Genomic DNA, 25,194 nt, shown 5'->3' with positions numbered 1-25,194 from the left:
GGGGCACTGGGCTCTCTCCCTCCCATGGGCATAGTAGGCTGTTCTAAAGTGCAAACCCCTGTGGGAGTTATGCTTGCTGGTACCCCATTGGCCAAAGCAAGTCAGATGACCAAGCCACCCATTGATATATAGGCTACTACAAAGCTTGGGAATTCCGGAAAGTGTGGTTTATTGAAGACCATTGCTGTACAAATCTATCATGAACTCTGGAGTATTGACTTACACTGTGGGCAGTGGAGGCCATTAAAAGTTTTTGAGAAGAACTGTAACCTGATGAAATCATATTTTAAGGGAAAATTATCTGGTAGAAGTATATAGATTAAATTGATGAATTGGTCAGCCACTAAAATAGAACAAATATGCTTTGTCCTTAAAACAATAAGTGATAGAGGGCCACCTGGGTGGCTCAGCGGTTTAGTGCCTCCCTTCAGCTCAGGTCGTGATCCTGGAGTCCCAGGATCGGGTCCCTCATCGGGCTCCCTGCATGGAGCCTGCTTCTCCCTCTGCCTGTGTTTCTGCCTCTCTCTCTGTGTCTCTCATGAATAAATAAATAAAATCTTAAAAAAAAAAAGTTATAGAAAATCTCAATGTATTCACAAAGGGGGGGATAGCAAAATTATGAAAATATTATTTGATTTTTTTTTATGAAGTTCTGGGTAAATTAGTTTTTATTTTTGTTAAAGATGTATTTATTCATGAGAGACACACAGAGAGAGAGGCAGAGACATAGGCAGAGGGTAAAGCAGGCTCCCCATAGGGAGCCCAATGTGAGACTCAATCTCGGATCCTGGGATCACGCCCTGAGCCAAAGGCAGATGCTCAACCCCTGAGCCACCCAGGCATCCCAAATTTTATAGTTTTTAAAGTTAATTCCACTTTATCATAAAAGCAAGGATATTTTACCATTCTGAGGTTAGTTTTATTTTATTTTTTTTTTTCTGAGGTTAGTTTTAAATATAAGAAATGTTAATGAAAATTTTCTTTCTTGTTAATGAAAAATTTTGATGTAACATGTGAATGTAGACCAAAAATTTTGTTTATATATTGTATAAAACTGTATGCTATTCTCCCATCAATCTGCTTGTCAGCTTTATCAGTATCTTACAATTTAAAATCTTCATATTAAAATATTGCATGTATTAACTTGATAGTTTATTGGCTACCAACCTTGTTTTTAAGTGGAGTCTTCTCTTTTTTTAGTTCTGGCTGAGACCAGAGACTCGAAAAGTACCATAAGTTAGAACTGAGGAAGTGACCTTAGCTGGAGTTGTGTGCACTCCCTCTTATTTGCCATGACCTTGGGCATGTCCCAGCATATCTCTGCTCTGCTCTCCTTCATGAAACAGGGTGATAACACCACTGACCCACGTCTTCATATTTCTAGGTAGATGAACTTAAATAATGGCTTGGAAAGTCCACATAAATGCTAATTGTTACTGTTCTTTTTTACAATTATGCTTCAAGGTTATTCTCAGTCTTATGAAGTAATCCTATAATAGAGCATAATCATTCTTAAACTTGTATGCATATATAGTAAAAGCTGTCAGTTCTGTAATTTTTTAACTCTTCAAGAAATGCTACCATCGATGAATTTGCCATGAAACTACTGCTTTTTTGGCCAGGAATATCTTCATCTGGACTTGTATATAACTTGTTCTGTAACACCCTCCCTCATTTTTTATACTTGAAATGCCTTTTTTAATTCACCATTTTAAAACAATATCCATTATAAAATTGGGGCAAAGCAGTTGGTATGGCCTCTAGTTTTCTTTGCAGTAAAAGGAAAGGAATCTTAGAGATTCCTAAGGGCTCTTTTAGCTCCAAAATTCTATAATCTTCAAAGTTGGTCTTCAAGTGAAATACATTTTCTTCAAAATCACCCGAAGTAGGCTAGGTCTTGTTGAAAAGCTTGCTTGTTGTACATTGTCAATCTCCTCAAACTTAGCTTGTTGTAAAGTGAAAGAAGGAATCCATATTAATAGCTTCCATTTATTTGTCTTGTGCTCACAGTATTAGGACATTTTATAGATGACCATCCTTTGCTTCAGAAAGGATAGCTACATTGCCCAAGGAGGTCATGTCATTAAAAGTAAAGGTTCAAACCCGAGTCTGTCCTGCCCCCAATTTCCTTCCCCAAAGAAAAATCAGAAACAGATTTCTGTACCTTATAATTTAGTCTTCAGAATCAATTTGAAAGAAGTAGTATTTTTAGGATGATTAGAATTCAGTTTATATAGCAATAAAAGTTTTCCTTGTCTCTGCCAAAGGGTATAGTAGAGGGAGGATAGAAACTTCAGTTATTTTTCAGTAATTCTGTTGTGTTTTTGTAATGATAATGTATTTCAAATTTCATAGATTTTTTTTTCCCTAACAGCAAGGATATTGTTCTGAGCCACAGGCTCAGAATACCCTTTTTCAATAGAAAAAATAAAAACTCCATTGAAAGACCAGGTTCCTGGGCCACCCTATACAATTTTTTTTAACTAATAATGTTGTAGACCTGTATAGCTGTAGAATAACCAGCTGAGGAAAGATTTCTTGCTGGAGTGGATGTGTTTCCAGCCCTGATTTGATATTGAAAACATCCACGCTGGAACTGGTATCATGTTGAAGGCAGGGCCTTTTCTAGATTCCAGTACCTGCTGTTGAATGTTCCTAAAGTCTAAGGTAAGGATCCTATATGGTTTTCCACCAGGTGAGGGCCTCTGGAAGAGCAGTGAAGGGACCACTGCCCCTTGGCACAGCAATTAAGCAAAAGCCCTGACTTCTGAGAGCCACCATCGGCACAGCCCAAATCTTCCTGCCCTGGAAGGGACTGAGGGATATTTGGAAGCAAACCTCAATGGCACTTCCTCTTTTCTTTGTCTGAGTGATGACTTGTGTGTGTCACCTTCCTTGTCTAGCTATGATCCTTGCGGGAAAAGCCTACTACGATGGAGTGGCCAAGATTGGTGAGATTGCCACCGGGTCCCCCGTGTCAACAGAACTGGGTGAGCTGACTGTCCTTTATATACAAACGCAAGTTGAGCTGGTTCCAGGGCCTTTCCTCTTGTGAGCCCTTGAAAGAAACATGAAGTGGCTCAAATCCAGAGTAATAAGAAGAACTAGCCCAGTATTCCAGTGTGTTCACTTCTGGAATGATTGAGTTTGCTGTGGTCTGTTGAAAGTGGAGGCTTAGTTAGAGGGCAGGCCAAGCCCAATGACTGGCCTCCTTGCTCCCTAGGAATTGAGCTTCTGGCTCTAAACTTGGGCCCGAGCTCTTCCCCTTGGATCCCTGGAGCATAAAGCCCCAGGAGCTTTGACCTACATTCTTAACAGAAGGAGATGGGCACGGCAGGCCTCCTGACTCTGGCAGGAGTGTTTCCTGTGACTCACCTAGCAGAAAGTCAGACTCCTTTACGTCCTGCTCTTGGCTCTCACTGCTTCCACAGTTGCTCTCAGTTGTGATTTTTCCGGTTTTGCTGGTATGAATTGATCTCCTGTGCACATGCGGAGGGCAGCCACGCCCTCAGCAGCACTAGTTGCAGAGGGAATCTGGGTTTCTGTTTACAGAGTCCATTCACTGCGCCCTCTCCTATGGGTGGAAAAGTCACTGTTTTTCCTTTTCTAATAACCCCACACATAACCATCATTTTAAAATCTTGAATAAAGAATGAATATGTTTTGTTTTAAATTAAAATGTTTTTCTTTTTACAAAGGGTAAGATTTCTGGCTTTAAAGTATTTGTCATAATTTGAAATGTTCAGCATAGCAGAAGAAAATATTGGTGAAGTGGGTGTATTTAAAGAAAAGTGTGTCTCCAATTAAAAAGCAAAAAGGGAAGCTGAGAAGAGGTGTGTATAAACAAACATTTAGGAATCAAATAATTCACATCATTTCTGTAAAGTGTCTTAAGGGTGTTCAAGATTGCTTGGAGAACTCTTACCTGACCCTTAAAAGTGGAGAAACAAATTCAAGGTGTGGTAACAGTGCTGGGGTTGGGGGCTGGGCTGCAGGATGTGAAGTGGAACTGTGCACTCAGGAATATTTTTTGACGACTTTGGTTCTTGAAGAGTTTGTAAAGAGTCTTGAAACCTAAGCCTGAAGTGATGTGTGATGACTAAGTCTGTACTGCTCTATTTAATAGAATGAGGTACATGCAGAAATTTTTCAAAGCTGTGACTTGTGTTCTGTTGGTGCCATCACTTGTGTATGTTCTGGCAAGGTATGGACTCTAGAAACTCTGTCCTCGGGATCCCTGGGTGGCGCAGCGGTTTGGCCCAGGGCGCGATCCTGGAGACCCGGGATCGAATCCCACATCGGGCTCCCGGTGCATGGAGCCTGCTTCTCCCTCTGCCTGTGTCTCTGCGCCTCTCTCTCTCTCTGTGACTATCATAAATAAATAAAAATTAAAAAAAAAAAAATAGAAACTCTGTCCTCAGCAGAGTCAGCTTAAAAAAAATACACACTGGATTGTGTACACAGAAAGAGATAGTAAAACTTACTAGGATGATGAAGATGATTAGAGGTTGCCAAAAATAGGATTAAATTAAAAAGAAACATCCTATTTGTGTCAGGCGCCACGGGAAAATATATGACCCTTGCATTAAACCATACAGTGCTCTGATCCACCATTATTCAGTTTGCCTTTTTAATGTTTTATCGTTCTTGCCACTATTTAAATAAGATTTCTGTTCCACACCTTACTTTAAGCAGCTATGAGTTCATAACATTGAATCAGCTATTTCCACAGCAACTGTGTTGTTACAAACATAGGCCAAAAACTTCAGTTTCAATGAGGAAAATATGTTGCAGTGGCAAAATTTCTTTCATGTGGACATGCGTTTTATTTAGAGGGAATGGAAATAACTTCTGTGTTTTGTTTTTGTTTCAAGTTGTCTTTTTGCTTATATTCACCATGTCATATAGTTAGTAATTTTCTGCTCATTTGCAGCAATTTCACAACAAAGTGCCACCCTAGCAAGCGTTGCTTTCAGAGCCTTAATGTTTAAATTGTTTTCATGTGCCTGCTTTTTTTTATTTTGTTTAAAGTATAGGCTAAAATACTCCTGTTTAAATTCCCTGTATGAAAGAGTAATGAATGATTCATAGAAAAAAGAGACCTATGGTAGGTTCTATATTTTTCATTTTTCAAGAAGGTTTTATTGTCTAATTACTGACTTTGGGTGTTGGTATTCATAACTTTGTTATGATAGTATCTAATAAAACTGAAGGGTCCTTTCATATGTAAAGATCTTGAATCATTTCAAAGTTTTCATTCCTTTAGAGTATTATTATCTCTGAAAAACCTTTGTGTCTCCACTACTCCCAACAAATCCTATAGTTCTAAAAGTTTCAATTTAAAAATTTTCCTCAGGAAGGAAGTGAAAGGGATGTTGAAGAATTCTTATGATTTCTAAAACAGATTACAAGAGTAGTTTTCATTTTAATGTTGAACTCCTATTTTTTAATGTTGCTGTAGGAGAACTTTATATATAGTCTTTTTTTACCTGAAATTTTTACCTGGCCAAATGCATTATCAGTGTTAATTAGAGTGGCAAAACTGAACATTTCAGTCTCTCTTCTTACTTTGGAGGTGGGGGAGGGAGAGAAGGAGCTAAAAGCCAGAGGAGAAAATTGATTAGCCTTTTATTTTTTACTTGTCATTTGGATTGGCATCTATTAAGACAGAGCTGTAGCCCTGCCATTTCTGATTCCTGGCTATGGGTGTTTCCATTTATATATTCCTCTTAACATATCAGCTCACCAAATGCTGTATGAATAACTTTAAGATGCTTTTGCCTAAAAGTAACAAATACCCAATTACTAGTGCCTTAACCATTAAAGATGCTCATTATCCCACATAAGAAAGCCTGGAGTAGCAGGCTCCTGGTTGGGTAATCATTAGTAAGAACTCAGGTTCCTTCTCTCTCTCTTCTCATCCTTAAGCCCTACTCCTCATGGTACCAAGACGCCTGCCATTGCTAGTCTTAGGCATCATATCCTTTCTCCTCCCTTTGTATCCAAAAAGCAGGAAGGGGAATTTCTTCTCAGTTGTGCCCTTTACAATGGAGGAAACCTTTCCCCATCCACCCTAGCACATGCATCCTCTTATGTCCCATGACCCTGAAGCCAGAGAGCTTTCCCCAGTATGGTTAACCAAGGAATCCATCTGAGAGGGAGAGGGCATAGCTGTTAGGACACCTGATGAAGCTACCACATCAGGCAGTTCTGGTACCAGAAGTCTTGTTTCAGCAACTTTCAATGAAATGAAAGGACTTACACAAATGTCCTCACTTTGCTGTGTCTCAGACTGCATAGTGCTTCTGGCATTCTGTGTGTATCTCTGAGTGGGATTATGTTTTTCTCCCACGTTGGGGTGTGTGGTCTCAGTAACATGTATACTTCAGATGTTATGATTATTGCTTCTTCTGGACACTTGCTTTTTCTCCTGAAAACCATACCTATCCTTTGTGGTCTATTCCTATTTGGGAAGGGACTCCAAGCACAGAGGAGGAGTTAGGGATTTGGGGGTAGTTGCTGTTTTATTGCCCTTTTGTTTTCCTTTTCAGCCTTTGAGTGTCTTGTAATCATGAACTCTGAGGTGCATTTTCTCAGTCTCTGCTTCTCTCCTTTCTTTCCTTTTCTCTTCTTCCTCTCTGCCCATGTGTTGGTGTGACCTCATGGCCTCATATTTGAAAACTGGGGGACTAGAGAAAATCCCCTATAATTTTACCACTGTAACACAACCACTGTGTCACCACTGTATTCTTTTCTGGTCTTTTCTTCGCATGAGGATGCTCCTATACAGGATGCCTTACAGCAAACAATGAGTCCTGGCTCTTCCAGGCACAGGGTGAAGCACCTGATGGGTGTTATTTCATCTCATTGACTCAATGGCCCTATGAGTTGGGTGTAGGCACTTTCACTATCTCTGATTTATAGGTAAGACCTGGGAGGGAAGGGTGTGCCCTAAATCACACAGTTGATAATAGGTGGTTCAACCTTAGAATCTGAGTTTTTCATCTCTCCACTATACTTCACTGAGGCAAAGGGAAAAGGAAAGAGCTAGCCAAGAAAGGGCCATTGAAGAGGGAGATGGGAACTCCCTAATGAGGACCTTTCCAAGAGGGAGATGAGCAGGAAGCAGAGTGTCATTGGCCAAAGACTGTGGAGAGGCCGGCAGTTGTGGTGATTAGAGGTCACCAGTCCCCTTGAAAATAGTGGTTTCACCAGAGTGCTGACCATATATGCCAGGTATTATATTGGGGTTAGGAAGGATGGAGATTACAGAGAAGTTAACATATATATATTATATGGATAGTGTATATGGCTCTTACAAGTATTGCTTGACTTTTGCACTTGTACTGCTATGCTTCATACAAAAACTCAAATTTCATTAAGTGCCTCCTCTGTGTCATGTCTCATCCTCAAGATCTTCAGAGATAAATTTTCCCTGCATTATCTGCAGTGTGGGCAGTAACCCACTGTTTCCTTGATGTGGCTAATAGGCTCTGAGGGTAAACTTGGTGGTCACTTCCTGCATGGAGGGAAAAGAGAACCTCCATGAGCAACCACATTGAGTCCTGTGTCCTTGGCTATGTACTCTGCATCCAAGCAAGACAGAACAAGGGTTATAAGAGTTGGTGACCCCTAGAGAGTATGGTAGGTGGTGTTGGGTGCTACGTGGGTCATAGAGCTTCCCCCCAACCCCAACTGAAGGTCAGGTAATATCCTGTGACATAGGACAAGGACACCAGGCTAAATTTTATTTTCCCTTGAGACCCTGTCAGGTAGCATGCTGCCCAACACCTAAGAGATGCTTGTAAAGTTTATGTTGTTATTTTGCTCTTATCAACTTGTGTGACTTTGGGCAACACTTAGTGTCTGTGAGTAGGTTGGCGTGCCTAAAGGGATGTCGGCAATACCTTCTGGGTTGTTTGAAGATGAAATGAGATAATGTGCCTTGTGGATTTTAAAGTTTCAAAGACTAGGGACACCTGGGTGGCTCAGCGGTTGAGCGTCTGCCTTTGGCTCAGGGCATGATCCTGGAGTCCCAGGATTGAGTCCCACATCAGGCTTCCTGCATGGAGCCTGCTTCTCCCTCTGCCAATGTCTCTGCCTCTCTATGTATGTCTTTCATGAATGAATAAATAAAATCTTTAAGAAAAAAAAAGTTTCAAAGACTAGAAAGATGCCTCTCTGTTGCTACTTCATATGCACAAATATTTGAGAACACAAAAACAGTACAGTTTTTTTTTTCTTTTTAAAGATTTTTTTTTATTCATTTATTCTTGAGAGACACACAGAGAGAGGCAGAGACACAGGCAGAAGGAGAAGCAGGCTCCATGCAGGGAGTCCAATGAGGGACTTGATCCCAGGAGCTCAGGATCACTACCTGAGCCGAAGGCAGACTCTCAACCACTGAGCCACCTGGGCGCACCCAGAGTACAGGTTTTTTTTTTTTTTTTTTTTTTTTTTATTGACATTATTCTTTTCTGTAGAGTAGGTGATGTAAGTTTGTAAGGCTATACATTTTACTTGATTATTCCTGATTATTCATGAACCAGTTTTTCAGTTCTTTCCATTGTATTTTGTTTTCTATTTCATGAATCTCTACTCTTACCTCTATTTTCTTTCCATTATCTTTAGAATTACTGTTACCCTTTTTCTAATTTCTGAAATAATACATTTCATTAATTTTACATACAGGCCTGATTTTATTTTATTTTTTTAAAGATTTTATTTATTCATTCATGAGAGACACAGAAAGAGAGGCAGAGGGAGGAGAAACAGGCTGTATGCAAGGAGCCCGATGTGAAACTCCATCCCAGGAATCTGGGATCACACCCTGAGCCAAAGGCAGATGCTCAACCACTGAGCAACCTAGGCATCCCCAGACCTCATTTTAGGTGGCGTTGCAGGACCATAAAAATGACCATGCAAGTTAAAACTATTGAAAGCCATCTTAATAATCAATGGGGAAAATTAGGATTGCCCCATGACCTTTGAAAATGTTTGTCAAAAAACACTAAAAATTCTCTTATTCTCAGTTATAAATGTATAGGGAAATGAAAAAAAATAGTAAAACTATTTAGTACATAGTAACTTAAAGTATTAGAAGCACTGATTTATAAGCATTTTTCTTTATTTGTAAGAAACTTAGTTCAGTGGCATTTGTCTCCTCCTGTAACTCAGAATACAGAATTGGCCTCTTCTGTATGCTTTTGCAGATTGTCATGCTCTTTCCTAAGCTTGCATCAGCTTCTAGCATTTTATCTTTTGTGATTTCAGTGGGACGAGGTATTCCCAATAGTTCTTTTAATGTTAAGTTTTCTTTGATTTGACTTTTTCTAAAATATCTCCATTCTTTTTGTCATAACCATTTTGCTCATTGTGTTGATAAGTTTGGGCTTCACTAAGTTCTTGTGGCTGCACTTCCAGTCTCCTGAACTGGCCACAGTGTCAACATTTTCATAGGCAGCTGCTACTTCAACTCTGTTTACTCTTGTTACTATTCATTTCTTTGCTGCACTTTCTCTTTTAATTATCCATTTTTGTAACATGTCACATGGATTTATCACTGGAAAACAAGGAAGCAACACAACTACTGCACTTTGCTGTCTGTGTGCCACACTGTCTTAATCACTGTGACTTCCTAATGTACCCTGATACCTAGTAGTAGACATCAAGTAGAACAAGTAGACCCTTTTACTCAAGATTGCCTTGGCTATTATAGGACTTTTGTGTTTATATATATTTTAGAATCAGCTTGTCAGTTTCCACTAAAACATCTCCTAGGATTTGTACTACAGATTGACTCTGTAAGTAGATTTAGGAAGAATTGACATCTTAACAATACCGTGTCTTTTAATTCATGAAGATGACACTTTTTTTTTTAAGATTTTATTTTTCATTCATGAGAGACAGAGACAGAGAGGCAGAGATACAGGCGGAGTCCATCCAGGAAGCTGAATGGGGAACTTGATCCCAGGACTCCGGGATCACGTCGAGTCAAAGGCAGATGCTCAACTGCTGAGCCACCCAGGCACCCTGAAGATGGCACTTTTTAAAAATTTATTTAGGACTACCTTTATTTCTCTCAGCACTATTTTGTGTTTTTAATTGAAGGAATCTTGCACATTTTTATATATGCATTCTTATTTGTGGTGGTTTTTGTCCTCTATTGTAAATGGTATTTTAAAATTTTTATTTTCTAATTGATTCCATTGTTTTCAATTTCAGTGACTATTTTCCATCACTATTAAATTGTATTTAGCTCTTTTGAAATCTGCAGATTGATTTTTGTCATAGCAGCTTTGAGATATAACTACATACAGTACAATTCACACATTTAAGGTATACACAGTTTTTAAGATTTTATTTATTCATGAGAGACACACAGAGAGAGGCAGAGACCTAGGCAGAGGGAGAAGCAGACTCCCTGCAGAGAGCCCGATGTGGGGCCTGATCCTGGAACTCCGGCATCACACCCTGAGCTGAAGGCAGACACCCAAGGTCTGAGCCACCCAGCCATCCCTTGTGACTAGTTTCTTTAACTTAGTATAATGATTTCAGGATTCATTCACGCTGTAGCATGTATGAGTACTTCCTTTCTTTTTATGGATGGATAATATTGTATAGGTGTACCACATTTTATTTATCCATTTATCAGTTGATAGGTACCTGGGTTGTTTCTATCTTTTAACTATTATAAATAATGCTGCTATGAACATTGATGTACAAGTTTTAGGTGTACACTTCGGAGTGCAATGCCTGGCTCTTACAGTAAGTCTACATTTAACCTTTTGAGGAGACACCAATCTGTTTTTCAAAATGAATGCACTGTTTTACATTCCCACAAGCAGTGTGAGGGTCCAGTTTCTCTACATCCTTGTTAACATCTGCTGTCTTTTTGATAATAGCCATCCTAGGGAGTATGGAGTACTATCTCATTTGGGTTTTGATTGACATTTCCCTAGTGAATAAGGATGCTAATCATCTTCTCACATTCTTTGGAGTGTCGTCTTTGGAGAAATGTCTATTCAGATCCTTTGCCCATTTTTAATTGAGTTGTCTTTTTGTTGATTTTGCAAATTAACTTCTAATTTGGGTTTTGTTTTTACATTTTGATTCCTTTTATTATCTATGCAGTAGTTGCATTGAAGTTCTGATGCTATTATTGTGCCTCTTGATTCTCATTCATAGAGGATACTCTGTATAAGAGCTTTATTATCTTATAGTTCCCTCCTTATGTTAGGTAACACCTAAGGGGAGTGTATAAAAGTTTTGTTGCCACTGGAAGTCACCAAGAAGTGAACAGGAGAAATGCCAAGCAATGATGGGACTTCTGTCATTTAAATGTATTTAAATAATACAGTTTACTTCTTAGAAAATAGGAATCGCTGATGTAATATGACTTACCATTTGATAAAATTCTTGTAAAATATTTAGAATTTACAAAGCAGCAGAAATGCCGATTTTCTGTTTTATCTATATGAGCAGAGGTATTTGTGCATGTTTTGCAGGGTGAGATGACTCAGACTTCATGGAAAATATTTTAATGTAAATATCCAAAATTTAAGTTATTCTAACTCTCTGATACTTGACAAATAATACCAGTTTATTTTCTTTTTCCTTTTTTTAAAATTTAAATTCAATTTGCCAACATAGTATATAACACCCAGTCCTCATCCCATCAAGTGCCCTCCATCCCTCCACACTCCTCCCTTCTGCAACCCTTTGTTTCCCAGAGTTAGGAATCTCTCATCATTTGTCTTCAAATTTTGTTTTATACATAGAAGACATTTTTTTTTTAAAGATTTTATTTATTCATGAGACACACAGAGGCAGAGACAGAGGCAGAGCTCCATGCAGGGAGCCCGATGTGGGACTCAATCCTGGGACTATGGGATCACGCCCTTAGCCAAAGGCAGCTGCTCAACTGCTGAGCCACCCAGGCGTCCCTGTCTTCAAATTTTTAATTTTCTGTAAATCTGCCAGATATATATCCTTCCCCCAAAAAAGTCGTATCCTGGTCATTTTCTATGGAGATTGAAAGACTCTGTATTAATAGACTCTGTTCTCCTATTGTAGAGAATACTTAGAAGATGTGTCATTGCTTTTTTTCAACTGTAATTTAAGGTAAAATATTAATTTAAGAGAACTACCAAATTTTAGTCATTTTTATGCTAAATACTCTAAATCATTTGAAGATTATAATAAGAATTAGTATATATTTTGAAGTCTCTTTCAAGTTCATTTTGCTCAAGTATCACCTTTTCTTAGTTGTACCTTAACTGCAGAGGTGAGCAAACTGGAGCCAGAGGGCTGGCCAGCACCTAATCGTAAATATTATTTTACTGGAACCTGGCCACACCTGCTTTCTCACGTATCCTCTGTGGCTGCTTTCAGGCTTCTGTGGCAGAGTTGAGTGGTTACAACAGAGAAGTTTCCCACAAGGGCTTAAACTATTTACAACCTGTCCCTTTACAAGACCTTACCCTGAAGATAGATGGAAGACTTTTAATACCATACAGTTGATTACATGTGAAGACTGAATGATTGTGTGAGGGATTTGATATCTTTTTTCCAAAGAAAAAGTGATTCCTTATCACCTGCTAAATGTGTAGGTTTAACAGACATTAACAACCACAGCAGTACATGTGCTTAGAGCACAAAGAGCACAACCACTTTGCCTTATTGGGAGGAACTAACAAAGCCAGAAACCAGAGCTCTGTAGTCAGGATTGGTAGGTAAAATATTTTAATCTATGTTAATTGTTAAATAATAAGTCCCATAAAGAATTCATTGTCAGAATGTGTGGTTGCAGTGCATGCACAAATCTTTATCATGTGTACACAGTTCACCTCAGGAACAGTACTCGTTTAAGAGAAGAAACTAAAAAAACTAAAAAAAAAAACTAGGTAGCTGGGATCCCTGGGTGGCGCAGCGGTTTGGCGCCTGCCTTTGGCCCAGGGCGCGATCCTGGAGACCCGGGATCGAATCCCACGTCGGGCTCCCGGTGCATGGAGCCTGCTTCTCCCTCTGCCTGTGTCTCTGCCTCTCTCTCTCTCTCTGTGACTATCATGAATAAATAAATAAAATCTTTAAAAAAAAATAAAAAATAAAAAAAATAAAAATAAAAATAAGAGAAGAAACTGAAATATGTATAAAACTTTCAGTTTTGTCTCTAAATCAAACAATGTTTGTTTTTAAAAACTTAGAAAATATTGAAAAAAGTAGAAAGGGAAAACATGGTCAGAGGAAAAAAATTTGGCAAAATATTTAAAAAAGTATGAAATAGCTTTTTCTTTTTTTTTTTTTTAAGATTGATTTATTTATCTTATGATAGACATAGAGAGAGAGAGGCAGAGACACAGGAGGAGGGAGAAGCAGGCTCCATGCCGGGAGCCTGACACGGGACTCGATCCCGGGACTCCAGGATCACGTCCTGGGCCAAAGGCAGGCACCAAACCGCTGAGCCGCCCAGGGATCCCCAGCTTTTTCATTTTTAAAGCATGGAAAAATAAAGCTCATTCTCATTTATTTCTCAAATAACAGGAGACTTACTTTGGGGAGTTTACAGATTTGCTTTGAGGATCTTACAGCTCAACGTTACATAAATTTAGACTTTTGTTCCTGTTTAGTTAGCTATTATTTTTTTTTTAGTTAGCTATTACTTTGAATCATTTATTAATTTGTTTGCCCCAGTTTCTTAAATTGTGCACAAAACAGACGATTTTATCTCCTTATCACCAGAAAACCTACAAAATCATAGATTTTCTTTTGTTACTGATAGAATGTTTATAGGTTATGCAATCTATATTTTTATTTTCTTAGGTTACGCATCTTTAAGAAATACATTTGTTATAGTTTTGTCCTGATACTCAAAATCAGTCTTTGGTCTTAAAAATAAGAGCAGAAAAAAGTATCTGAAATTTCTTCAAAGAAATGTTATGAATATACAAAGAATTGATGAGAGCACTAAGTTGAGCCAAAGCAGTTATTTTTCTTTTAAGATTTTTGGGAAAAAAAAAAAAAAGATTTTTGTTTAATTTTTTGAGAGACAATGAGCAGGGGGAGGGGCAGAGGGAGAGGGACAGGGGAAGCAGACTCCCCATTGAGTGGGGGATCCTATGTGGGCCTTGATCCTACAACCATGAGACCATGACCTGAGCGGAAACCAAGGGTCAGATGCTTGACCAACTAAGACACCCAGGCGCCCCCAAAAAGCAGTTGTTAGTGACTAAAATCCCTCATCTTTTAGTTGCAGTTTAGGCTCACTTTAAAGAGATTAAAATCCTTACCACAAAAATAGGAAACAATAGAGAATTTATTTTATTTGCTTAACCTTGTACCTGCTGTATCCCAGGTGCTGTTAAGCACATTACAAATACTTCCGTACTCATGATAGCCCTCTGAAGTATGTATTATTATAATTATTTCCATTTTATAGATGGAGACACTGGGGTTCGAAGAGAATGAGTAACTTGCCAAGGTCACCCAGTTGGCTAATGGGTAGCTAATTTGATCCCCAGCAGTCTGACAGCTATGTGATTTAATTTTCTATATATATCAGAAAGGTGTACTTTTTCTGACTTGCTTTATTTTATGGCAGTGAAGATTATCCTATCCTGCTTGTTACAGTTTTAAAAGATTGTGTTAAATAGTGAACCATCATGTAGTCTGAAACCAATATGTATGAGTCTGCATTTTGTGTTTTCATTGGATATTATCAGGATTTTCTATTTTGTACTTCAGAGCATTTATAACATGACCATTTGTTGTTTTTATTGTTTAATTTCAGTTTGGGTTTGGAAAAAAGATTTTTTGTCCTGGAATTGTACACGTGACAGATGCCTTTGGACTTTGCAAGTGACTTTTGTCATTTGGATTTTGAAGTGACAGATACTCAACACGTCTTTGTCCCTTTGGGAACAAGAAAGATCTTAGCTATAGTAATTATAAAGATAGATCATCTTATAATTTATAAGTAATATATAAAATATCTACATACACACCTACTGTTTAAGTCCCCATATCATTAAAATATTGATTTCTGTATAAATTCCTAAAACGTCCAAGAGGAGGTTCTATAAATTGTACTTTAAAGAAATTATTACAAGAAAAGCATTCTTTTTCTTAGCTTTGAAGTAACTATATGTGCAAATGAAGTACTATAATTAGTAAAAACTAGAGGTGTAAAAGCTAAGTTGTCAAAATTAGTTTAACATTTAATGCTTCCTGATTGCATAGTGGGCACATCCTGAATGTAAATCTGAAACATCATTGCCTGTTTTTCATAACTTTATTATGCTTATCTATTCTCTTAATTTTTTGAATTTTGAAGTATGTGAAAATTATTTTGCTTAAACCCAATTTTCACAATTGATTCAAATTGGTCGTCGTCATCTTAAAGGATATCCTGTGTACTATCAATCATGTTGGAGAGAATATAGGAGTCCTTATTCTCATGCTCTCAGCCATAGCCAAAGAACAACTGGTCAGGGGGCCACAGCATCTGCACAGGTCATAGTAAGGGGCAGTGGCTCAGGAGACCCATGGGGCTCTGCTTCACCACCACCACCATCATCTTTGATGGGAGCTATTCGTATTCTCTTACAAATGCTGGAAGATGTCTTACTTTGTTCATGGCACTGTGCTAGACCTGAAGTTATGTGTCAGAAACAAACTAAGGTCTAATACACAAATAGAGGAAGGGAAGGAAGAAAAAAGTATCTCTGGTCAGATGCATAGGAAATAGCAGAAAGGGTGTGGCCCTTGGAAGAGGTTGAGGAAGGGGGGAGGATAAGTAAATAAAAGGGAGACGGATATGCCAAAGATAGGTGTAGTTAGAATCATGATGTGGGAGGGGCTTGGCTTGATTGTGCTAGACACATATGCCAAAGCAGACTCAGATGCCAGGGTGGCAAGTGACAGCCATGATGTGGGGTTTTGAGTAGGTTCTTTGTTAGTACAAGTGGAGTTCTGACCGTTTTTGATCATCAGCCATTTGGGAATAGATGTACTTCCTTAGGTACTCTTTCCTGTTCCAAACAACTTGACAAAATGATTTAGAGTAAAAATGCCAGGATTCCTGGGTGGCTCAGTGGTTGAGTGCCTGCCTTCAGCCCAGGGCATGATCCTAGAGACCCAGGATCGAATCCCGTGTCGGGCTCACTGCATGGAGCCTGCTTCTCCCTCTGCCTGTGTCTCTGCCTCTCTCTCTCTTTCATGAATAAATAAATAAAATCTTAAAAAAAAAAAAAAAAAAAAGTAAAAATGCCATCAAGCACATGAAAAGATATTCAGCATTATTAGCTATTAGGGAAATGCAAGTCATAACCTCAGTGACCTACCACTTCATACCCAATAGACTGGGTATAATTTAAAAGACAATAACAAGTGTTGACAAAGATATAGAGGATTTGGAACCCTTGTACATTGCTGGTGGGAATGTAAAATGAAGAACCTGTGGTGGAAGAGATCCTGTCAGTTCCTCAAAAATTTAACACAGAGTTACTGTGTGAGCCAGTAATTCCATTCCTTAGGTATCTAAAAAAATGAAACATGCCTGCACAGAATCTTAGCAGCACTATTCACAATAGCCCAAAGGTGGAAACAACCCAAATGTTGAACAGCTGATGAATGTATAAACAAAATGTTAGGATATCCTTATAATGGAATATTATCTAGTCATTAAAGAGAATGAAGTGCTGACACATGCTACAATGTGGGTGAACCCTGAAAACATGCTAAGTGAGAAAAGCCAGATAAGGCCATGTATATTACAAGGTTTCATTTATATGAAATTTCCAGGGTCAGCAAATCGATGAGAGACAGACAGTGGATTGGTGGTTGCTGGAGGCTGAGGGAGGGTTGGATGACTGCTATTGGGTACAGCATCTCCTTTTCAGGAATGAAATGCCTTTGAACTGGCTAGTGGTAACAATTGTACAACATTGTGAATGTACTAAATGTTGCCACCGATAAACTATGTTATGTGTGTTCTACCATACATAACAAAAAAAGGTGGGGCACCTAAGTGGCTCAGTTGGTTGAGCATCCAACTCTTGATTTTGGCTCAGGGTCCTGAGATTGAGCCCCATGTTGGGCTCTGTGCTCAGCAGGGAGTCTGCTTGAAGCTTTCTCTCTTCTTCTCCTTCTGCCCCTCCCCCCCCACTCAAGTGCACTCATGTGTACTCTCTCTTTCTCTCAAATAATATCTTAAAAACCCCAAAGTAAGTGTGTTCTTTCTGAGAAGTTCCCAGCACAGGATATCCTAATTAATTCATACTATAAACAGTATACTAGACATATTAATTCAAGAGGCCAGTTGTGTATGTTTCCCAGTCCCCTTGAAAATGCAGGTAGCCCAGCAGCAGCATCATGAACATCAAGTTATGTATGACTTTATTCTCCTCAATTTTTCAGCAGAAATCTGCAGACCTGAATTAGGACCCCAGTCAGAAATTTTTGAGACAGTCTGCTCTGTGCTGTACAGCACGTCTCACATGTGTTAGCTCCTAACCTCACCATAACCTATGGAGAGTTTTAGTTGGCCCTGACCCAGTGTGAACAGGACAATAAATGAATTTTGTTGGCAGTAACGGAAGTTCAGAATTCAGCATCTCGTTTAATTCTCACAACAGTCCTCTGAGATGGGGTTATTTCCACTTTATGGACAAGAAAACAGAAGCTTAGCTTAAGTAACTTGTCAGACTTCACTCAACTGGGGTGAAGGTGGGGGGTCTGTTGAGTCCATGGAGAGTGGAGGCCTTCCCTAGACTGAGGGAGCTCAGTCAGGTACAATACGGCTTTTCAAACCCTGTGCTTAAGTCTGAATTTTTTATTTTGTAGTCCGTAAAGAGGACCCCAAAGAAGTTAGATTTCTATGTAGGGAACAAATTATGAAAGTAGTCTTTGAAATCTGGAAGACTGGGCACATGACAAAAGGATTTCGATCCCTTGTGGGTTATTCATTAAATCCAGTGGAAAGAAGAAACCAGAAGCCAGACTTTGATTCAGTATAGAAAATGGCCTTGGGACAAGTCAGTCCTTCTATAATACTTGCAGAGGAACTCTGACCATCGTGCTTGGAACAGTGTCTCCATAAGGATTCTGAGCCTGGAGGAGGTGTCCTGACCACCATTTAGCAGTGTCTGCTGGGGCAGGGAGGCTGGTGAGTCAAGGGTATAGAAGTGGGTATACTCTAGGATGAGCTTAGAAAGGTTTTTTGATGGACCAAATGAGTGTTCAGATAAGGGTTTTGGGCTTATTCCATTCTAACTCTATAAACCAGTTTTTTCTAGACTCTTTTGAAAGCATGGCTATCATTTACAGCATCCTTAAACTTGGTCCCACATTCAAGTTATCTACAACATAATAAGGACATTATCCAAATATATACATGCATACCTGTAATCCAGGACTGAGTGCAAGGGCAAAAGATACACAAGCTACGGGATTTCACAGGATGAGGTAGAGTGGAGGAGGTGGAGGGAAACCAGGTGTCAGAGATGCTGTAGCATCCTGATGAGTCAGCACTGGAATTAGAAAGGGTGGTGGTTTCTGGAGGAGGGAACAGTTTGGAGCAAGGGAAGTGTATTTTAATTTGCCAAGAATTTAGGATTAATGGAGAGGATCATGGATATAATGGGTACAAATTAAATGGAGACCTTGTTATTTGGAGGGTAGGCTACAGATTGTGTTTGTTATGTCTCATTTCATATTGAAATAAGAATTAGTAGTATTAAGACTAAAAGATTTTGACTTGTTAAAAGCTGACTAATATTTTAGGAGCGTGGGTTCAAAGATAAAATTACAAGGCGATTACAGAGTAAATTGAATGGCAAGCCCTTCACAAATAAGAACTGGACCTGTAAGAGTCCAGAATAAGTCTATTCCTGTGACTCTTGAGTGCAGTGTCGCTGACACCTATATGAATCAGGCGTTTATGACTCAGCCATGCCGGATGGTCAGCAGCTCCCACTTGTGTAACAGTAGAAATTTGTGACAGTAACTAAGGTCTCTCTCTCTCCTGCATCTGTGGACATGTGTGTGATTAAGTATTTTAATCTCTCATTTTTATTTTCTACTCAATCCTGCCCAACTTCCCATTTCATGTTAATATTTTAAATAACTTATGGATCCTCCAAGAAGTTTAGAACTGTACTTTCATTTTACAGTGAGTATTAAAATATACTTCAAGTTTTTAAAAAATTAATATTTTTACTGAAGAATCAACTTAAACGCATTTTCTACCTTTATTATTTTCAAATGTCTGTTTTTAAACATAATTAAACCTGTGACTATATAAACTATTTTGTGCACTGCTCTTTTAAATTTAGCATTCCACTATTTTTTTGAATTAACAACTAATTGGTTTACTCACTGTTTTTGGTGATGACTGCCTACATTTCACTTCTTTACATGACCAAACTGGAGGCCCTGTGCTGGGACTCGGAGGGTGAGCATTGTGGTATCAAGGTTTGTTTCTTCTTTGCTCTTGTGAAAAATGGTCCCTTAACTGGGAAGGGAAAAAAAGGTCACTCCATGGTATTCTGAAAAGCACATAAAATCAAATATTCAGTAATTAAGGGATTATAATAGTTTTTTCCCCATTTAAATCACGATATAATTGAGCATCTACTATCTAGCAGGCATTGTTGTGGACACTAAGAATATGTAGAAGTTCCTGCTGTCTGGAAATTTATATTCTAGTGGGTGGTAAATGAACATGTCTGATATCCCAGATAGTAACAAGGTGACGTGCTGAATGAGGGAGGAAAGGGGTGAGTCTAGGGAGCGTGGTCAGGGGTATACAGTAGGGAGGGAGCTTCACAGGCACATGTCTGGGGAGATCATTCTAGCTTGAGTCCAGCAAGGGCAAAGTTCCTGAGGCCTTGTGAACTTGGGTCACAGTTTGAGAGCCAGTCTGATTGAGATGCAGTTAAGGATAGGAGAGTGGGAAGCGATGAGTCCAGAGGTATAGCAGGTGTGAGGGCGGGGCCAGGTCAAGTAGGGCCTCATGGGTCTTGTAAGAATGTTGCCTTTTAATCTGAGGGGGGGGTGGAGAGCCTCTGAATGTTTTGAACTCAGGTGTGACTTGGTTCAACTTAGATTTTAAAAGCTTCTTACTGGCTTCTGTGCAAAGAATAGTGTAGGAGGGTGGAAACACGGAGACCAGTTGGGAGGCTGTTGTACCAGTCCAGGTGAGAAAGACGGGTAGCTTGGACTGGGATGGAAGGTACAGACAATGGGGTTTGCTGTGCACTGGATGTCAAGTGTGCAGAAGTGGGTGTGGTGAGTTGGGGTGTCCGGGTTTGCTTTTAAATATGTGAGATTTGATGCCTATTAGACCAAATGGAAATGTTGACGCGGCCACTGGAAATGTGAATCTGGAGTTCATTGTGTGAATGTGTAGCTCTATATCCCTGCGAACAAGTTGGGCCCTGTTTTGCTTGCCCAGCAACATTGACACTTAACACTACATGCCCCCTGGCTTCCCTCAGTGGAAACCAACAATTACTGAGGATCACAGCATGTCAGATGCTTCACTTCTTTCATCTTGTTTGAGTCTAACCAGGTTCTCCGAGGGGCTGTTTATTGACATGTCCATCTTACAGATGATAATTGTAATGGATAATCCTTTCTATGCCTCCTAAGTTCCTTTCCTAAATCGTGTTTAGTTTGTTCCAAAGTTCGTTGCATGGAGCAGGTAGCCATTGGGAGTGAGATACTGTGGGGGTGTGTGTGGGGGTGTGTGTGTGTGTACACCTTGTTTGGTGTTGGGGGCGGGGCTCATTTTCATGGGGTGCATTGAGGAGTCAGTCCCACCACTTTGGTTTTACTTCCTGCATGACCTAAACACTGAGCTGAAATGGCTTCAAGCGAGCAGGCCGCCCTCACCCACTGATACTGCCCAGCCCCCCAGAGGTAGCCTGTTCCATTTTCAGGCAACACTAGTAATTAAAGTGTCCCAGCTAATGCTGAGTAGACATCCCTTTCCCTGTAATTCACATACACTGGGCATCATTCCATCCTTGGGTACCTAGTAAAGAAAATGTAATTCCTCTTCTACATGGTTTCTTGTTGCATATTTGAATGAGGATGCAGAGTAGTTACAAGCACAGACTTGGGATCAGGCATGAGTTCAAATTCCAGCTCTACCACCTTTTAGTTCTTGTGTAAACTTGGGAAAATCATCTAACTTCTTAATGTCTCAGTTTCCTTCTCTATAGTGCAGGTAACAGCAGTACTCCCTTTTGGGGTGTGAGGACTAAATCAGGCCATCTCTTTAGGGCAGTTAGCACAACACTTGGCACTACGAAAGGACTCAATCAGTACCTGCAAGCTACTGCTCCCTTTGGGGATCTTATAGTTGTGTGCTGGTATTTGTCGTCTTCCCCTCTAAGGTAGAAGGTTAGGACTTCATTTGAACTGCAAAAACACAGAGTTATTCTCTTTTCTGTGTTTCAGTTATCCTTGTGGAATAAGAGATATAATAAAGTAATTCTATGTTTTGTGGAATCTACCTTAGATTCACATCATAATAAAACCACCCAACATCTACATGAGGTGTGTGATATTTGATCCAAGGAATAAATGGCTTCCCATCTGAAAGATGGGAGCAGTAGCCCATTTTATTGTTTTTAAATTTGTTTAATTAGAATTGGTTGCCTAAAACAAAATAACCGAAACTCTTAGTTCTTTTGAAAGAAATTTTTCACTTAATTTTTTTTTAAAGTAGGCCCCAATGTAAGGCCTGAACTCACGACCCTGAGCTTGAGACCTGAGCTAAAATCAAGAGTCAGACACGTAACTGACTGAGCCACCTAGATGCCCCTTCACTTCGAATTTTTAGGATGATTTTACTCAGTAATTCTGAACCGAAATAGTCTTTGCACCTTCTTATATGTATTGTCCTCTCTTTGTATTTTGGGGACCTGTTTCCACATTTTATTTTCTTAAAGGGGGGCAGAGGGATGGGGAAGAAAGAGAATCTTAAGCAGGGGCTCGATCTCAAAACCCTGAGATCATGACCTGAGCTGAAATCAAGTTGGATGCTTCAGGTGCCCCTGTTTCAATATTTTTAAAGGACTTAAAAATTTTTCAGATGTAGCATTTTTTGGGGGCTTGCATGAAATTTCCTATAATTAGTTAATGATACCATACTGAATAACTAGTTATCAGCTTCATTCATTATTAATAATACACCTGCTTTCATTTTTGCTAGTATCAAAATGGTTGTTTTTTAGTCTTAATCTACTAATCAATAAAAAAAGATGAATAATTAATATTATCCTACCTCAATATAATAGCTTGTAGAAAACTTAATCTTTTGATGCTGTTTTTTTACATTCACATGTAAAGAAAACAATTGCTTGTAATCTGTATATGGATGCAAAATTGATAAATTATTTCTATGTGATATATAATTGATAAGCTTGAATAAATTAATGTCATCCTTTTAGCCAAAATAAGAGTGGTACATTAAAACCCACCTTGGGGGATCCCTGGGTGGCACAGCGGTTTGGCGCCTGCCTTTGGCCCAGGGCGCGATCCTGGAGACCCGGGATCGAATCCCACGTCAGGCTCCCGGTACACGGAGCCTGCTTCTCCCTCTGCCTGTGTCTCTGCCTCTCTCTCTCTGTGTGACTATCATAAATAAATAAAATTAAAAAAAAAAAAACCCACCTTGGGAAATATTTTTCCTTCATTGCAAATCCTGTGCTTTATCTTGACAGTGCTTGTGTACAGCAGATGAGCTAAATTAGTTTAATTGCTAATCAAAAATGAAGTGGGTAATAAACAGTTAATTTGTTTCCTGAATCAGTTTATCAATACTGATGACAGAATTATCACCTAAGCCCTGAATCTTCCCCTACCTTTACATAATAATACTTGGTCATAATTTTCAGAGAGGACGTGTCTGTTAGGTTTTACCTTGGGGTTGACTAGATTTCTGATGTTAGATGTGAATTTGTTCTCTGCCTCACTGAAAAGACTTGAGTTTAAAATATCTAGAATATTTTCTAATAATTTCCATTGAGATTTTAAGTCCTTGTGCAAGGATAACAGTAATATTTTTATGGCATTTTTATATATAAATTAAGAATTCATATGTCATATGGGGTTTATTGGTTTCCATTTATTCTTCCTTCAAATCTTGTAAGTTATCCCCTTTCTTGAAAAAATTGTTTAATGTGGTTATTTCTAGCTACCTTCATACTTTTCTCTTATGCCAAACTTCTAAAGTAAGTAGTTTATACCAACTTCCTCCTTTTCTATATTATCTTTCCTTTCCTTTCTCACTTTTTGCCAGAAATCAGGATGCTGGAAGGAAGCTAACACTGAGTATTTAGTGTGCGTCTTGCTCTTGGCACCTTTCCTTTATTAGGACACTTAATCCTCACAACCTGGGTTGCCAAGTGTCCATCACTGAACCCACCACTGTAGTCTGGTATTGTAGCTTTTGCAGAATGAAAATTTTGTAAGCAAAAATGTCCCTTATTTTGGGGGCTTTTTGATACGTTGTTTATGGCTCAGGATTCTCTGAGACCAGATGTCGTTGGTGTTACTAAACTTTGGTGATAGGAAACAAAAGCTGCCAGGAATTTGCTCCTGGAGGCTCTGAGGATGGAAATGTGTCTGCGTGGGTGCCAGCCCTGTTTAAGAGAGCTTGTTCTTCCAGGGCTCAGGGCCCTGCGGGTGAATGCCAGCTGCTCAGACTCCAGATGCAACCAGTGTCTGTACTGCCACAACAGAAGCCTCTCCTTCTAAAACTGCTTGTTGAGCTTGGGGGGTCGGAGAGGGCAAATCGGGGATCAGGCATTCAGGTTCAACAGAAATCATTTTTCCTGTAGGAATTTCTGTAATACCCATTTGTATAGCAATAAAATCAAATACTACAGATACCACCTTATGATGGATCAAACTTTTGCCAGAGTTTTCTTTCCCCGACCTCACTGTACTTCTTTATATTTTTTTTTCACTGTGATTACCTTTCATTCATCTGTTCAATAAACTTATTTATTGATCAGACTTTTAAGGACTATTAGGTGCCAGACAGGCACTGGCATCACACAGGTGACTGAGTTCTTGTCCACAAGTAAAAGATTCAGACAGTGCATGTGTTTTCCTCCAAACAGGGCACTAGTTTCTAATTACTGCTAGTTGCAGATGGCTCTCTTGTTGTGTTATTTTGTTTTTAATAAGTTTATCTTTTTTAGAACAGTTTCGATTTAAAGAAAACTTAGCAACTCTTACCCAGAGTTCCCACATACTCCTCTCTCCCCTACTCAGTGATGAACCAGTATCAATACATTGTATTGTAAAGTCCATAGCTTACATTAAGGTTCACTCTTTGTGTTAACATGAGTTTTGACAAATGTTTAATGACATGTGTCTACCATTACAGTATCCACCCCCCACCCTCCTTGGCAACCACCGATCTTTTTATTGTCTGTGTAATTTTGCCTTTTCCAGAATCATTTGGTTAGAATTTTGTAATATGTAGTCTTTTCAGACCGGATTCTTGCACTAAACCATATGCATTTAAGCTTGCTCCATGTCTTTTTGTGGTTTTAATACCTTGTTTCTTTTTTATCCCTGTATAATACTCACTTGTACACATGTACTACGGTTTATCCATTCATCTTGGTTGCTTCCTAGTTTTGGTCCTATGAAAAAGCTATTAACATTCATGTACAGGTTTTTCTGTACACAAAAGATTTCAAGTCATTTGGGTAAATACCTAAGAGCACAATTACTGGATTGAATGGTAAGACTGTTTACCTTTGTAAGAAATTGCCACACTGTCTTGCAAAGTGGCTGTGCCACTCTGCATTCTTACTAGCAATGAATGAGCATTCCTGTTGCTCCACATTCTCAACATTTGGTATTGTCCGTTTTCTGGATTTTAGCCATTCTGATAGGTGTGTGGTGGTGTCTCATTGTTACTTTAATCTACAATTTCCTAATGGCATATGATGTGAAACATCTTTTCATATGGTTATTTACCATCTGTATATCTTCTTTGGTAGGTGTCTTTTTATCTTTTGTTCACATTTTAATTGATTTGTTTTCTTATTTTAATCTTTATCTACATCTATTGATAGGATCATATGATTTTTTTTTTTTTTTGCAGCTTGTTGATGTGATGAATTGCTTAATTGACTTTATTTTTTGTTTAAAGATTTTTATTTGTTT

General features: G+C 39.0%; 1 protein-coding gene across 5 annotated transcripts in view; it reads left to right on the top strand.

Annotated features, from left to right (window-relative positions):
- BAIAP2L1 (BAR/IMD domain containing adaptor protein 2 like 1) overlaps positions 1–25,194 on the top strand; it is an 87,400-nt gene that overhangs the window by 26,009 nt on the left and 36,197 nt on the right. For 4 of the 5 annotated variants that reach the window (XM_077907788.1, XM_077907784.1, XM_077907785.1 and 1 more), the window contains exon 3: positions 2,904–2,990. The exons of the other annotated variant lie outside the window; for it this stretch is intronic. In XM_077907788.1, coding sequence (XP_077763914.1) covers positions 2,904–2,990 — 87 coding nt within the window. The remainder of the gene's footprint in view (positions 1–2,903; positions 2,991–25,194) is intronic. 5 annotated transcript variants of the gene reach the window in all.

This window comes from Canis aureus, chromosome 8 (genome assembly GCF_053574225.1).
Source record: "Canis aureus isolate CA01 chromosome 8, VMU_Caureus_v.1.0, whole genome shotgun sequence".
NCBI classification, from domain to species: Eukaryota; Metazoa; Chordata; class Mammalia; order Carnivora; family Canidae; genus Canis; species Canis aureus.
The sequence above is the reverse complement of the archived record's forward strand: the minus strand, read 5'-3'. Positions and strand labels throughout refer to the sequence as shown.